General features: G+C 46.1%; 1 protein-coding gene across 5 annotated transcripts; it reads left to right on the forward strand.

The window, feature by feature from the left end:
* The first annotated feature begins 3,975 nt into the window (after positions 1 to 3,975).
* On the forward strand, positions 3,976 to 15,321 carry PEX5 (peroxisomal biogenesis factor 5). Of its 5 annotated transcripts, XM_064644711.1 has the most exons (16): positions 3,976 to 4,088; positions 4,380 to 4,583; positions 5,033 to 5,068; positions 5,246 to 5,378; positions 6,075 to 6,209; positions 7,246 to 7,351; positions 8,552 to 8,642; positions 9,010 to 9,126; positions 9,491 to 9,583; positions 9,755 to 9,874; positions 10,453 to 10,596; positions 12,725 to 12,795; positions 12,965 to 13,180; positions 13,320 to 13,485; positions 13,673 to 13,830; positions 14,194 to 15,321. In XM_064644711.1, the coding sequence occupies exons 2-16, from the start codon at positions 4,434 to 4,436 to the stop codon at positions 14,393 to 14,395; spliced, it is 1,938 nt and encodes a 645-aa protein (XP_064500781.1). In that variant the 5' UTR covers positions 3,976 to 4,088; positions 4,380 to 4,433; the 3' UTR covers positions 14,396 to 15,321. The 5 variants fall into 5 exon arrangements, with proteins under 5 accessions (XP_064500781.1, XP_064500782.1, XP_064500784.1 ...); XM_064644710.1 differs by lacking the exon at positions 3,976 to 4,088 and having other exon boundaries at positions 4,259 to 4,583; XM_064644712.1 differs by lacking the exons at positions 3,976 to 4,088; positions 9,491 to 9,583 and having other exon boundaries at positions 4,257 to 4,583.
* The last annotated feature ends 1,397 nt before the right edge of the window (positions 15,322 to 16,718 follow it).

The raw sequence follows: 16,718 nt of genomic DNA on the forward strand, positions 1-16,718 counted from the left end.
AGACATGGCAACTGACTCCAATTAAATACAAAGATACATCAAAAAGGAAATGAGTACCTTATCTGTGGTAGAGAAGAGCAGAACTATCAGCTCATCAATAGTGCCTGTCACTACATGAGCAATGAGGGGAAGATCAGTAAAAAGACTGGCTTTCTGGTCAGTGAAATCAGAAACTGGTCAAAGATACCAAGAAGTTGCAAGTATTTTTTACTTGTCTTCACTGTATGGTGGCTAGGTGAATATCTTAAATAGCACCAGCTGCAAATGGGGGAAAAGTCATTCTAGATTTCTAAACACTTACGCAAAGTCAATGTTTTCAGACTAGTTAGGCTTGATGAACTTCATTTTGTGATGGTTAGAGAACTGGCTCAAGCAACATCAGGCTCACTGGCAGTTATCTTTGAGATATCTAGATAATGGAGAGATTCAGAAGACTAGAAAAGGCCAAATATATTGGCTACTAAATAACAACAACAATAACAATAATAATAATATCTGATTAATTATTGTCCAGCCAGCATCACTTTACTGCCTGCCCCTGTGATACTGGAACAAATAAACATTAAGTAGACTACTCACATTTTATATTTGCCAGAAAAAGAAATCAAGTCAAACCAATCTTTCATGGTGGACTAGCAGGCCTTTTGGATAAGGAAGTAACAATATATGTTAAATATTTTGACTTCAGTAGGGATTTTTATTCCATTTCATCTGACAGTATAACACATTAAGAAACATGGGAAACTGATCTACTGAAATTAGTGTTAGGAGAGTCTGATGCTGATTAGAAAATTCTAAGATTAGATTTTGATGCTATGCTATCTATCTGGAGAAAAATATCAAGAAGCAGTCCCACAGAGATCTCTTTTCAGTGTGCTATTAAGTTTTTTCAGTTATTTATACATGGACTAGAAAGTGCGCCTATTAAATTTGCAGACAACACTAACCTGAGAGGGGTTGCAATGTATTTGGTAGAGAAAATTCTTAGTCAAATTATCTTGATCAATGGGAGGAATAGCCTGAAAGACTAGAACACCATTTAATAAAAGCATGTGCAAAGTTCTGTACTTGGAAAGGAATAATGAATTTCACAGTTAGGAAGGGGAATAACTAGGCAGAGACCTGCATTTTGTCACTGGTCCCCATCAGGTCCAGGAAATTCAGCATAGTATTGAGTACTCAGACTGACTGAAGGATGAAGAGCCTGGAATAGCCTTTTCAGGAGCTGTACAATTTGCTTCTCTCACGTCTCTGTGAATTATTTAGGCTCCCTAATATTTCACTTCTTACTGCGAAATTATTTACACTTCACATGCAAGGGTCCATTGATTTTGCTTCTTTTCCTGATGACTGTAGATCCAGACCTTTTGTTTTCTGTCTCTGAACAGAAATAGTTGTGGCTTCAGCAGGACACTTATGCACCATGAGCTATAGCTGTGGTTGTCCTGGATGCTTTGCCACCATTGCCACTTCTGGCCCTTTCAGTATCATCACATTCTTTTGAGACTATAAGGGATATATGGGGCCATCCAACTTTTCCTTTTTTCTCCTTTACTCTGGGTCTAAGACCTAGAAAGTCTTGCTCTGCAAGGTTTCTTTCTGTACCTTCAGGTGGAGGGGCATCCATACCTCACTCTTAAGCAATGGAAAACTATGACTGAGTCATAGAAGATGTTTTCTGAAGGGCTCCTACACTGCAGGCTGTCTTCAGCCTGGTGCAAATGATACCACAACATTTTCACTAGACCAAAAGATTGCTCATTGTTGGAACTGGTTCATCAATGAGCACTGCTTTACAAGACTCTTGGTGAGCCTGAAAGCCATCAAGAAACAGGAAAAGCTGTCTTCCCAGGAGAAGAGAAAGAGGGGAAGAGAAGATACATTTTTCTTTAGTATTTCTTGTCCCTGCAGGCAGCAGCGATGACCCTGGGTGTATTCTCTATGGGGCTGTTCTTGCTCCTCAGCCATGCTGCTCACAGAAGGGAGGCTGTGGGGACTTTTTTTACGGAGCAGTCTTTCCAAGTCCCTGTCCTGAACCAGTAAGCCAGGCTGGACTGGTATCATAGGCTGGTGTCATAGGCATACCCCAAGACCTTGTTACAAATGTTTATAAATTAGAACTGCTTCATCTTGACTTCTTCACTGCTCAGTCTGTGATGACTTTGTTTTTTCTGTCCATGCCTTGCCTCAATGCTTATACTCCTGCTCTCCATGTCTTTGTGCAGTCTGTTGGTTTTACCTAGGAGCAGCATTGCTCACCTGTTCTTCTAGAAAGTAATTCAGGATTCTGCCCCAAGGCCTCCTTCATCTTTCTTTCTTCAAGAGCTCTTGTTAACCCTTGATCACACTGAGTGTATGTAGGATTGCCATTTGGTAATGGGGGCGAGCCTTGCTTTGTCCTTCCGGGGGTTCATTCTGGAAGGGTCGGGTTAGTGCACTCGCAGTCCTAGGATGACTACAACTTACAGGAAGGGCAGACAATAGGGCAGACATCTGGAAGAGTGGAATGTATTGTGCCTGTGTTACATCGCATGTGCAACTTGGTCTCCATGTGTAAGAGTAGTTATGTAAATGGCTTTTCAAGCATCACCACCTTAATGCAGCTACCTGTCAGATGTAGGGCACTTCCACATCCGTGCCTGAATGGGTGTCTGATGTGGTCTTTCAAAATGAATCTTCCAGTAGTCCCTGCTTGCTGAGCTTGGGCTTGTGCTGCAGAACAGTCTCAGTGTGCAAACAGGATTCCCTTTAGGTGGTGCTAAGACAGTGTGCTGCACATAGGAGACACCTCCCCAAACCTGTTTGGTGTGGATGTTGTATTTTCAGCCTCAGCTCCTATGACTTTAAAGATTTGCTCCTGTTGAGCCATACTGCTTGCTAGCACAGAACTGGCTGTAGATGTCACATGTGTTTCAAAGCTGTAAGCAGAGCAGTCAAGAAGACCTACTGCCAAAGAACTGTGTCTAAACCAGCACCAGATGTCAGTGTTTGGACAGATGAACTGCACCTGGCAAATCTGGACAGGAGCATGCAGGGGAACATATTCCTTTGAAAAGGAGAAGATGGGATTTGACTCTGTAAACAATTTATTTCTAGTACCCTATTGTCATGGGAGGCAGTACACATCATGCAAACCCCTCCTTGTGCTTTCCCCATTCTTTTAGAGGCTATACACAAATGACCTCTGATTTTCCAAGTGGTTTGACCCTCCTGTGGAATCACGTGTGTAGAAGGATCAAGGCTGTAAAGGAGTTGACGTTTCTATGGCTTATCTGAAACCATCACATACTTTTCAGTCAAACGCAGCCACTTTTGACCTGTGGCTGCCAGTTGCAACATTTTATTGATCCCAGAGCAAACTATAAAATATTAGTCCATCAGCCAGATGAGCGTGTTCTAATACAGTATACATTCATTTACGTATATATGCAAATATATACAGGTACGTACCATATCCATCTTGTTGAATATATATATATGAATATATATATGTACATGTATTTACAAATACAGAAGATGCACATGGTGCATAGCATGTATATAGCTTGTATATACATATACATCCATATCTCAGATAATCATGCCATATACATACCTCACATATATATACACATACATATCTCATATATACATACCACATACGTCTTGTATATAGAGCTACATATATATCTCAGATATACATACCATATACATCTCGTTGTATTCGCGGACATATGTATGTATATATGAATATATGTGTATATAACTATACATATAAATATACGTGTGCATTTATATATATATTCAACGAGATGTGCAGGGTGCATACCATGTACATATACACACTGCTTCGGGAACCGGTCCGGGAGCTGCGGGGCGGGGCGGGTCCAGCGGCCGTGCAGCGGCCGGGGGTGTGGTGCCCGGCGGCGAGCGGTGACAGGGGCGGTGACGCGGGGGGTGACAGGGGCGGTGACGCCGGGGGTGACAGGGGCGGTGACGCGGGGGGTGCAGCCCGCGGGACTCTGCCCCTTTAAGGCGCCCCGGTGCGTGTCCCTTTAAGGGCTGGCCCCGCCCCTCCGCGCGAGCCGTGCGCGCCCCGGCGGCCCCAGGTGCGGAGCTGGCGGGGGGAGCCCCGCGGCCCGTCCCGGCGCCGCCGCCGGCGCGGGGCGGGCGGGGACGGGACGGGGCGGGACAGGGGTCCCGGGCGGTGGGAGGGAGGGGCGAGTGGGGGCGCGGGGCTGGGGGCGGGCGCCGCGGCCTTGCCGTCCTGGCGAGCGAGTGTCCGTCCTCTCCCGGGCCGGGCCCGTGGGGCGGGCGGTGCTGGCGGGTCGCGGTCGGGTCGGGGTCAGCAGGTCGCTTCGCCCGGCGCTCACTCGGTGACTGTGCCGCCCCGGTGCCAGGTGCAGGCGCGGCGGCGTTCGGCGCCGACCCTCCCTTCCTCCCTGCGCGGCGCCATGGCCATGAGGGAGCTGGTGGAGCCGGAGTGCGGGGGCTCCAACCCCCTGATGAAGCTGGCGGGGCACTTCACGCAGGACAAAGCCCTGCGGCAGGAAGGGCTGCAGGGCCCGCTGGCCTGGCCCCCCGGGGCTACCGAAGCCGCAGCCGTGAGTGTTGCTCCGCTTGCTGGGCTATGGCTGGGTCGGTCGACTCGGGTCGGGGGTGGGCTGCGAAGGCGGCCCAGGGTGAGCACTGCGCGGGAGTCCCTGCACAAAGGGGCAGTGGGACATTTTTCTGAGGAAAGAGGCCGCGGGGTCACCCGGCACAGGGCTGTGGGGTGAGGGCATGTTTGTGGGCGCTCAGGGGATGCTGGTGGCTGTGGTGAGCTGTATACCTTGCTGTCACCGTCCTAAACCAGAGAGTGGTGGGAGGGGGGTTGGACAGAATCCCTCAAAGTGTTCCTGCTGCTTTAGCTTTAGCAGGCAGCTAATGCAAGAAAATGTTGACAGCCTAAGCTGAAGGAAGAGGAAGATGTAATCTAATTGGGTCACAGTGTGTGTGTGGAGGGGGTTATGGGATCAAAACTGTTGACACAATTGCCCACTGTTCCCTGCAGGTATCCAAACCACTGGGAGTGGCCACCGAAGATGAGGTAAGAACAGATTAATTCATCTCCTTATAGCTTTTCTCATCAACACTATTTGTTATTTTTTTTCCCTACCTGATGCTAGTATTTCGTTCTGACAAGCCCACTTCTTTCTCTCATGCTCCATGGATCTGTCTGTTCATCTTCTATGCAATGTTTGTAATCCATTTCTGTCTTTGGCAGCTGGTTGGAGAGTTTCTGCAAGCACAGAATGGCCCTTTACTATCCCGTGCACCCCAGACCTTTAAGATGGATGACCTGTTGGCTGAGATGCAAGAGATTGAGCAGTCAAGCTTCCGGCAGGCCCCTCAGCGAGGTGAGGGGAGATGGAGTAGGTAGAGGTCTGGAAAAGATCTTGGTGTTATGGTTAAGCTCTTAGCAGTGTGGTTCCCATCTACTCAGCACTTGTGAGATTGTATCTGGAGTATAGTTTCAAGATTGGGCTTCCCAGTACACTGAGCTAGTGGAACAAGTTCAGTGGAGATCAGTAGAGTATTCAGGAACAGGAATACATGTTGGAAGAGGAAAGGCCGAGGGAACTGGATATGTTTAGCCTAGGGAAGAGTCTAAGGGGCAGGGGGGTGGAGTGTCTCATTGCTGTCTTCAGCAGCCATGGTCAGGATCTTCACAGCGATAGACAGGAGAAGGACAAAGGGAAATGGATACAACTTATGGAAAGAGAAACTGAGTAGGTGTATGGAAACATTTCTTCCCTTGGAGGGGACAGTTCAGTACTGGAACAGGTGCCTAGGGAGGCTGGGGAATTGCCAGCCTTGGACAAGTTCAGAAGTTACCTGGTGAATGCCCTGGGCAACCTGATCTCCAGCTTTAGTGTTAATCTGCTATGAGAAAACTAGCAACCTCCAGAGATTCTTTCCAAGTGGAATATTTCTGTGATTTTATTCTAACAAAGAGAAGGGGAAAGGTCAGAGGTGATGAGGGCCAACCTGGAACACTTTAATGATGCCTTTGAGTGCTCCAATCCTCACTTCCATTTTTTTTCTTCATGTAGCTCCAGGTGTGGCAGCTCTGGCACTGTCTGAAAACTGGACCCAGGAATTCTTGGCTGCAACAGATAGCACTGGTGATGTCTCTTCAGATTACAATGAGGCTGACTGGTCACAGGAGTTCATTGCTGAAGTGACAGGTGAAGTGTCCCTTTTGGAATTACTGTCAAGATGAATGTCAGTCACATGCCTGTGTATAGTGAAGAGTTACTGAATGTGAAATTGGGAGTCTTGCTTTGGGCCCAGCAGTCATTGTTTCCTGTAGCAACTTTAATGGAGTGGTGGGTAGGGAAGCTGCTTTGCGATGGCTTAGCCAAATTGTGAACAATGTGCTGTGGAAGCCTTTATTTAGGTGTAAAGATCTTTTGGTTTTATCTTAGATTACTTGGAGAATTTAGGAGAAGCACTCTATTTAAACTGCTTTTATAAAAACTGTGATTCAACTAATGCAAGTTGGAGATGGTCTGGTACTGCTTCTTGCTTTCATGTTCTCTAATTCCCTCTCTTAATGCTAAATTTTTCTTTGGTACAAAGGCGAATCTTTGACCAATATTTTGTGTCAGTTAAATGGAGGTAGAGGGGAGTTACACCCTGGAAATGTGCAAAGTGAATGTTTCTGGCCCAAAAGTTAAGCTTCTTATTTAAAGCAAGCCAGTACTTTATCTGAAAAGCCATTCTGCATTGTGTATAGAACTGTGTCTGGAATAGGATCCTGTTACCATCCATGTCCTAATCTGGAAATTATGAGTAAGATTTAAATAGATCCTATTCTATTCTCCTGGGGTTGCCACTGTAGAAAACTGGGTAGTCCCATTCCTTGACCCTCAGTCTTTATGTTTCTGGGAATATAAACTGGCATTTATGAAGGTCTTTGAGAAAGTCCTGTTGAAAACCTAGTGCTTTGTAGGCTCTGCTTTTGACAGAAACTTGTAATGCATTGCTAATTTTCTTGACCTACATAGTATTGCACAGAGAGCAGATGAATAAGTTGTGATATTAAAGCAGAAAATCATAAGTTTATTCTCACTACAGTGGCATCTGTATTAATACACTGTCTGAACCTGAGGCTTGATTTCGAGATCAGAATAAACAAATACAGAATTAGCAAATAGAAGCAAAGGTGTAGTGGTCTGCCTGTCTTACTTTTCTCCCTATTCCTCCTGATGTCCTGTGCAGATCCACTGTCTGTGTCTCCTGCCAAGTGGGCAGAAGAATACCTAGAGCAGTCAGAGGAGAAACTGTGGCTTGGGGAATCAGAAGATCAGTCTTTGGCAGATAAATGGTGAGTCTGACTTTTCAAGACTAGCTGTTGCTGCTAGGTACTTGTGTCGGTGAAATTTGGATAGATGATACAAGTCTGCTATGACCTGAATGCTTTTGAGTCTTTTAACCTAAAATGATGTTCTCAGGCCTTTGGTTTCAGAGAGAAGAGGAAACCATGCTTGGAGACTGAAGTTTTTAAGAGATCCCAGCTTTTCTGTTCTCTAGTTCCAGGAAGATACTTTGATTGTGTAGGCTAGCTCAATCTCATGCCTAATGCAAAACTCCTTATAGTGATTTCAGGAGTGAGCTCAGGAAATTTTTTTTAGCAACAGATGCTTTTTTAGATTTAGAGATTTCAAGTACTAGACTCTCCTAGTTGTAAACTTTCATCACTTTATTTTCACTATCTGACTTCTAGCCTTTCCTCAATATGTTTCTGGATTCAACTGTCTAGATATTATTTCAATGTGTTTTTTTCTGGTAGATAAAAGAACGGTCTACTGCTTCGGATCATCTCTCTGTAGGTACCTGTTGAGTATAGTCAAATTTTTCAGTTAAAGAAGCAAAACACACACAAGCAATTTGGACCTCTTAGATCTTTTCCTAAAAGACATTTTGCGTATTTGGATTCTCCTTCCTCTCAGCTCATGCCTTTCCTGATGCCTTTCTGCAAATAATGGACATTCCTGAGTTATTGCCACCAGTTCCAAAGACTTCCTCAAGTGGTAACACCTAGAACTGGTCCTATCCTGCTGTAAGCCAGACAACATATTGAATTTTGTACTTACTGTGAGCCCTCAGTCCTCTGTGGAGCTGATGCTTTTCCAAGACACTGTTTTCCTCTTCAACGGACATGACCTACTTTCTTTGTTCCTGGATATATGACCTTGTTTTTGGTAGTGCTAAAACTTGCAGTGTCTGATAGCATGAGAGCTTGCCAGGGAATCCAGACTGCTCTGCAGAACTGTGCTGACTCTGTGATTGTTTAATTCTGATACTGTTTGCGTAAGTTACTCGCACAGTTAACTTAGGACTAATTTTGAATTTTTACAGATGGATAGTGGTACTGAATCACATAGGAAAACCCCAGAATCTTTGAGGAGGGGTTGTATCCCTCAGTACTGTTGTCTGGCCCATTGTGTACACTGTGGTTAATGAAAGAGTTTGCTGTTGCCTGGTATCAGGCCACCTCTTTCCCTTTTACTGCCTCTGAACACAGGTATGAGGAATATCAACCTGAGGAAGATCTTAAGAAAACTGTTACTGATTTCCTCTCTAAAGTGGACGATCCAAAACTCAAGAACACTGAGGTGAGAAAGCTCCTGATTTGGGCTGAGAGATGAATTATTACTATGAATTAGTAATTTTATAATTGGTAGTAGTTATATTACTGTGAGTGAGGGGTGTGTGGAATTGAGAGGGGTGAAGACAGTAAAGGAATAAAGCCTCCTGTTGTCCCATATTTCCATTTCTTCCCTGATTCCTGGAAGTTGAATCCTACAATCCACTTTTAGATATTATCCATCTCTACAACATGACTCTCCTCCCCACCTTTCTGGGCCTTTTGAGCTCACTTTGCAGAGAGAAGCCCTCTTAGCGAAGGAGGGGGGCATGGGCAGAGGGCTTGTTGGCACAGCATCTGCCCAGCTCCACCCTTGTTTCATTTCTCTGCTGCAGTTCCTAAAGTTTGTCCGCCAGATCGGAGATGGGAGGGTATCGATCGAAGCTAATCAGGTGACCCACAGAGACCAAGATCAGGCAGAGCAATGGGCAGCTGAGTTTATACAGCAGCAGGTAGGAGCCCCAGGCCTGTATGCTCTGAAGGAAGAAAGTTTTTTGCCACAGTGCCACAGTCTGGGAGCAAGGGAGAATGGCAAATCCAACTCTCAGCAATGCTGAGGGAGACAAGGGAGGGGCTGTTGGGTTCTTAGCAGAGTCTAGCCAGAAGCTGGGAATGTATGTGGACAGTTTGTTTTCTCATCTCCCATAGCGTCTGGGAGGAAGAGGAAATTCAGATGAACTCTTTTCCACTTTATAGGCCATCAGTTCTTACTGATGGGGAGGAGGGGTCGTCACAGACCCTCCTGCTGTTTTGGGATGTGCCCTAAGGTAGCCAAATTCTAAAAAGAAAAGTGTGTTTCTGTTTCCGAACTCCCAGGGGGCATCCGATGCCTGGGTGGATCAATTTGCGCGATCTGGGAACATGTCAACTCTTGATACGGAATTTGAGCAGGCAAAGGCTGCTGTGGAGGTAAAGCTGACTGAGGAGGGCTGGGGTGCCAACTGAGTGCCCATAGTAGGGTTACCTCTCTCCTTTGCATGCTATGAGGAGGGCTGGAGGCATTTTAGAGGGAGTTCTCTGGCATGTGTAGATCTGAGTTTATGGTTGAGTTACTCTAGTCACATTCTGTTCTCCCTTCAGTCAGATGTGGACTTCTGGGACAAACTCCAGGCAGAGTGTGAGGAGATGGCCAAGAGGGATGCAGAGGCTCACCCTTGGCTCTCTGATTATGAAGACCTCAGCTCCTCATCATATGACAAGGTAATGGAGAAGAGGGTCTCTCAGCCCTAGCACTGTGATAGGATGCCTTGAGGAGGCTGGCAGTGTGTCTGGCTCACATGTGAACTCCACAGACCCTAAATGCTGATAGGAGTCCTCACACTGATCTTTTACTGCTACTTACACTCTCATCCCAGATCAGCTAGGAGTTAAATGCTGTTTTCACTTAGGCTTGTCTGCAAATGCTGTGTGGTTCTTGTCCAACACCAAATACCAGTGAATGCAGGGATTCTATGCAATGGGTACAAGTGTTGCGTCCCCTGGCCCTGTCCATGCCCCTCTCCCCACCCCTCCCAAGCTGATAAGATCCATACCAAATGTTTCGTCTCTGTGGCAACTTGTTCCAGGTCTGGTTTGGGAGAATTTTTCAACGCAGAGCAGACAGGAAGAAGAACCATTCTTCTCTGATCTGCTACAAATTAGCAATGAGGACGAGATGCTAGCTGGTCTGCAGTTTGATTGTTCCTGAAGCAACAAGACTAGATTGTGCTGTGCTTTAGAGAGTGCTCTTCTCCCTAAGCCTGTCTCCTAGCATTAGCCCTGTCTGTCTTCCCTGCTAGGGTTACCAGTTTGAGGAAGATAATCCCATGAGAGACCACCCAGATGCATTTGAAGAGGGGCGGAAGCGCTTACAGGAAGGTGACCTCCCCAATGCTGTCTTGCTCTTTGAGGCTGCAGTGCAACAGAAGCCAGATCATATGGAGGTGAGTGACAGCGGAGGTAACAGGCAGAGGTGTCAGGGTGAGTGTAGAAAACTTACTTCAGTGTTAGGAGCTGTGCAGGATGTATGAAAACACCTCATTTTTTTGTGGCTCTGGGTTTGTAGTTGATATATGTGGATCCCAGGGGGGGCTGTGAGCAAAGGAGGTTTATGACTTAAGGTCAGTTAGAGGAAACACAAAGGCTCTGGCCCAGAGCTCTGAAATCTTTGTAGCACATGATACTGCACACGGAACCAAGACAACGTCTCATCTCTTAAGTTGCTTCTGTGAAAGTCTTTATTGGCATTGTAAGATTAGAGATACTTATGACAGATAACTGCTTTCAGTATTTGTATTGAAGTCTAATTCTGAGCAGCTCATTAGATTTGGGGTTCTGGCTAAGACTTTCATCTAGATGCTGGGAGAAGATGTAACCCAAAAGGGTTGAGAGAGATGGCTTGGGTGTCTACACAGTCTTCATTTGAATTTGTGGGCCAAAGAATGATTTTTACACTGAAGACAGATTTCCAGCTCCAAATTCAGTGAATACTTTTTTCCATAAATCATTTCAGCTTCTGCAGGATGAATTGAGAAATGGAATAGTCTGTGTGCCTTTCTCCAGAGGTACAGGACATGGATGTTTTCAGGAGGAAGAATGCAAATATACTTGTGTTGTCTGTTTCTGGAGTGTCTGCCTCAAGGACTCGGGGCCGCTGAATTCTCTGTGTGTCTAATTCAAGCCCTGTTAATTGTATGTGATTGGACATACATAATTTGTTTCTTCTGAGACTTAGATGAGTGACGCCTTGGAACAGAGGTTCTTGCCTTCGGGGAATAGACATTTGTCTTTTTAGGATACTGGGAGTAGGTGAAAAGTAGGTTTGAAGGTTTGAAGTAGAAGGTTTGAAGATCAGCTTTAGCTTTAAGGTGGTCGAAAGGCATTATTAATGCTCTTTTAGAACTGTCGCTTTCTTCTCATAGGCAGTGTGGGCTGCAGGCTGAGCATGATGGAGAGCTAGTAGAAACCTTAGGGGAAGAAATCTTGGTCCAGTTCTGGCTGGCTGTATTGAAAACATTCTGAATTCTTCTACTGTGACTGCAAAAAGTACAGAAGTCAAGACTTCACAAATGGTACTGTGATCAAATAGACATGAACAATTGCTCTGAAGGAAATGTCAGGTTTGCTTTGGTCCAAGTCACAACTTTACCTTGAATCTCAGCTCTTCTGCTGGCAGAACACTATGTAGTTGTGTGGTCAGCACTTCTTGAGTTGCAGCAGGCTGTATGGTAAGGCATTAGAAATTCAAGACAGTAGATTGCCTTCTGCTTGTGGTGGCTTGTACAGCATTTCTGGGTCTTTGCTAATGAAACAACTTCCTTCTGTGACGCAGTGGATGCTGCATTTTGTGACTTATGTTCCAAAAGCAGGTACTTCGTGCTGACAGTCCCACCAACTGTGTAGCCTATTTTGAAGCCGGGGGTGTGGACATCAACATAAAGTGTAGATAAAACACGTGCTTTGGATTTAGTGCCTTAGTTAAATATTCCCTATGTCACCTGCCTGGAGATGGAAGTCATTTTCATGTACTGGTATCACGATGATTGAAAATTCAGTAAAATAACAGTGCTTCTACTTTCAGGTCTGATAGTCAACTCTCCAAGATTGCCACTTGCTAGTGGACCACTGCACAAGTACATACAGCTGCCTGCCTCGGGGGTCTTCCTATTGTTAGCACTGCTGCTATGCTGTGTTGTTCTTGGGAAATAAGAGATCGGCATTTTCCTCCTCCCTCTGCAGTTTGACCACAGTTAGAAGTTAAAAGTGGAGATTCTGTGATTTAAGTGTAAAACTGCCAACAGTTGCTTTATGATAGATTTCCAGGTAGACATTCACTTCTTTTCACTATAACAATGCCAGTTTTGTTGGCCTTGAGGACCTATGTGCCATGACATCTGTGTATCTTTTGAGAGGAACTTATACCTGTGGTTAATGTGTATATTTTGATATATTTGGTTTCATTTTTAAAATGTGTAGGATAATATGGTGGATTTAATCTCTGTGTCTGTGGCTTATTGGCTGATCTTTTTCTCTGTGAGTAAGTTGGACTTTATACATCTTTATCTTCCCCAGGCCTGGCAATATCTGGGAACCACCCAAGCAGAGAATGAACAGGAACTTTTGGCAATCAGTGCCCTCAGACAGTGAGTGTTGCAGAAGTGCTCCTGAGCATGGCTCCTTGTCTTGTGTGTGGTGCCACAAGGACCATATGGTTCTCATGGTGTGCTCTGTCTCGATTGTGTTACCTCCTGTATCTGGGTGTCTCCTGGACTGATTTAATACTGTATTCACTTCTCTTTCTTTGACCTGCAGGTGCTTGGAACTGCAGCCTGGGAACCTCACAGCACTTATGGCTTTAGCAGTCAGCTTCACCAATGAGTCCCTGCAGAAGCAGGCATGTGAGACCCTGCGGGACTGGCTACGCCATAAGCCGGACTATGCCCACCTGCTGGAGAAGGAACCAGAGGAGAGTGTCTCAGGGACAAACCTGGGGCCTTCCAAGCGTGTCCTAGGTTCCCTGCTGTCTGAGTGAGTTAGGGTGACAAATTTCAGCCTTCAGCTGACAGGCTTCTTGGAGGGCTCGGGCTGGTCCAGGCAGGAACAGAGTGAGCAACCCCAGGCCAGCTCTCTTCACAGTACACCAACATCCTGTTCTGTGCTTTTCCAGCTCGCTGTTCATGGAGGTGAAAGAGCTGTTCTTAGCAGCTGTGCGCAGCAACCCCTCAACTGTGGATCCTGATGTTCAGTGTGGCCTGGGTGTCCTTTTCAACCTCAGTGGCGAGTACGAGAAGGCTGTGGATTGCTTCAGTGCTGCACTCAGTGTGCGCCCCAATGTAAGAAAGGGCAGACTGTGGATGCCAGAGGTTTATGGGTGAAGGCTTGGGTGGAGGCGCTCTGTGTATGAGAGGTACATATTTGGAGTACATATTGGAGGAATAAGACAGACACACGGGGAAGGAAAGCTTGAAGCTTAAAGACATCCAGTTCAGGTCAGTCCCTTCTCTCTGCTCATTCCTCCAGGACCATCTTCTGTGGAACAAGCTTGGTGCCACCCTGGCCAATGGGAATCGGAGTGAAGAAGCTGTGGCTGCATATCGTCGGGCACTGGAGCTCCAGCCAGGATACATCCGCTCTCGTTACAACTTGGGCATCAGTTGCATCAACTTAGGTGCCCACCGGTGAGCACAGGATGGGCAGATGTGCTGTGACCCAGGAGTTTGCATGTGTTTGTGGGAGACAGGCTGCAATAGATTACTAGGACAGTGCCACACTGCCTATGCCTCTTGGCATAGGAGAGCAGAGCAAGTGTGTGGACTCTGCCCTGAAATCGAAGTGTCACACAGTTACAGTTGGAGTAGAGGCCACCTGGACTTCAGATTCTTTTAGAGAGAAAAGGGGGACCTCTGGTTCTAGAACGGGGCAGAATCTGATGAAGAGGAGGAAACTGTTTTGGAGGGAAAATACTTTAGAAGCAAATGGGAGAGGGAGTATGAGATGTGCTATCTTTTCCACTAAGCATGTGTGTGTTCTCATGTTGACAGTGAGGCTGTGGAGCACTTCTTAGAGGCTTTGCACATGCAGCAGAAGAGCCGAGGTCCACGGGGGCAGCAAGGAGCTATGTCTGACAACATCTGGAGCACCCTCCGCATGGCCCTCTCCATGCTGGGGCAGAGTGACCTGTATGGGGCAGCTGATGCCCGGGATCTTCCCACGTTGCTTCAGGCATTTGGCCTCCAGCAGTGACTCTGGGATGGGCTCCCCTGTGAGTGCAGGGTTGGCCCAGCCCAGCAATGAGTGACCTTTCTTAGAGAGAAAATGTTCACAAGGGTTCACACAAATCTTTGCCCTGGTAGGGCAGATCATTGGCAACTTTTTTTTTTCAAGGCCCCCCCTTTTGACGTGTGCAACTTTTGCAACCTGTCTGTTGTGGCTTGAGCATCTCTGAGTGGTTCACGTTATCACCTCCTTGACTGACTGACACTTTGGTGGTATGCAGATCATCAACATGGGGAAGATAGCAACATCCAGCCCTCTTGCCAGACTGCATTTGCAGTAATGCCCAGCTTGGCCATGAGACTTTGTGTTAGCCATTCTGCAGAGACTGCCTGCAAGGGTGTATTTTGAGTGCAGGTTGCTTGGGTGGGGTGGGATTGCCATTTGGTGAAAGGGTGAAAAATTCTGGGTTTTGAGCATGCTTCCCCATGTATTTGCTTGCATGTATGTATATATGGGTTGCTAGGGAAAACTGGGGCAGTAGTCCCCTTTTCTGGCCACTGGTAACTTCATGGTACAGACAGATGCTAGTTTCTCAGTGTCTCTTCATGAACCTTTTAAGACAAGAGTATTTACTTATGCTAGGGACACGGGTGGAGGCCCTTACCTTGTTAGGGTAAGAGGAGATCCCAGAGTTCAGGCTTGAGAGATTGTGATAGGAATAAAAGTCTAAAATGTAACCTCTCCTCCCAGAATATGGTGGGGAAAGGGGTCAAGTCTTAATTTTCTCTTGCTCACCTGTCATTGTTTTCCTTTGTGCAGAAGTTTCCCATTTTGTGTGTAACTGAATCTTGTTAATTATAAATATCTGTATATGATTCTATTCGGGAAAATGTTTTTTAATTGTAAAGTATTTTGTATAATAAAGGTATAAACCCACTGGTTTTCAAAAGATAGATTAGAATCTCTCTCAGTTTCTGTCTCCCTTTTTGACCCAGGTTTTGTTTTTTGGATAGTTTATCTAAATGAAGCTTAAAGGACCTCATTTTGCTGTAGCCCCAGGCTTCAGTTCAGTGAGCCAGCAGAAGAGCTTCCCTGTGCCAACAGCTCTTTTTCCTTACTTAGGTTTAGAGGTCAGTGACACTTTTTTTTCATCTTCTGGCCATCTGCAGTGATGGAGGTTGTGTTACATTTTATCACCTCTTTATGGAACCTGACTGCTGCAGTAGTCAAGGTTGGGGGCTTTCGCAGGGAGGACCAACCCTTTCTCTTCCTCCAGGCACCTGTTTCTTCATACCTCTACCTCTCAGGCTTGGTTTTCTCTTGATACTGTAACAGTCAGGAGCAGGAAGTCTGTGCAGGGAATAGTTCTTGCTGTATGTTTTCTGAGCTTTAGTTTCCCCGGTGTCTCCCATCCAGCCCTGTGTTCTCCAAGACCTACCTGCACTGGTCTGAGATTGCTGTAATGCAGACAAAACAACTTGCTGCTTGTGCAGCCTAAAAGGAAAGGAAACACTACTTTTGCAACCTGCTCACCCACACTGCTCCTGGTCAGAGATGTGTCTTTTGGTTTTTACTGATCTCAGATTCTTCTCTGCTAAGTGAAAGAAGGCATTTGCACCTATTCTATGCCTCACCTGCTGTCCGGGTGTTTTCCCTTCCCCTGTTCTCTGCTGTCTCTCTCACCACTCATTTCCTTTGCCTCTTTGCTCCACCACATTCCTCTCTGTTCACACTCACATTATAACTGCTTGACCTTTCCTTTTTCTCATCCTCAGGTTTCACTAATGCTTCTCCTTTCCTTGGTTTCCTAGTTGCCTCAATTACCCTTGCCATTTGGCTTAATCTCTTGACTTGGTGCTTGGTATCCTTCCCTGTCACACACTCCCCTGTCCCTGCAGTTAGGGTGGGCTGTCACCATTTGTTTTCTTTCCCCATAAATTCTTCTCACTTTTTCCCCCCTCCCACCTTAAATCATCTCACAGCATGTGTGCTACCTTTGCTGAGGATGAATCTTCACCTAGACACTAGTCCCTATTTAATCTCCCAGGGCTGAGTGAAAGTTGAGCTGCCTTTTTCCAAATTGTGTCTAACCTTGTCCTATTAAGAGCTGTCTTTGGAGGTGGAGTGTTGATGCAAGGAACACCAGCTGACTGATTCGATCTGCATTCTGGTTCCAATTCACACCTTTTGCCTACCCTCTGCAACCATGTCTCTGGTCTCCAAACCCAGCTTGAACTGGGACTCTATGTATCATGATCCTAGTTTGCATTTCCAGCCACATCCATGTCTTCTGTTAGCAAGCCCAGTTGTACAGTGGGGGTGCGTAGCAGGTACCGAGCATTTTAGATTC

This window comes from Pseudopipra pipra, chromosome 2, assembly GCF_036250125.1.
Source record: "Pseudopipra pipra isolate bDixPip1 chromosome 2, bDixPip1.hap1, whole genome shotgun sequence".
NCBI classification, from domain to species: domain Eukaryota; kingdom Metazoa; phylum Chordata; class Aves; order Passeriformes; family Pipridae; genus Pseudopipra; species Pseudopipra pipra.

Bases quoted from the DNA above. Each gene is read 5' to 3' on its own strand.
- PEX5 (XM_064644711.1), top strand. From the start codon at position 4,434: ATGGCCATGAGGGAGCTGGTGGAGCCGGAGTGCGGGGGCTCCAACCCC. The intron at 6,210-7,245 runs GTGAAGTGTCCC...TGTCCTGTGCAG, and splicing joins GTTCATTGCTGAAGTGACAG to ATCCACTGTCTGTGTCTCCT. The intron at 9,127-9,490 runs GTAGGAGCCCCA...CCGAACTCCCAG, and splicing joins CTGAGTTTATACAGCAGCAG to GGGGCATCCGATGCCTGGGT.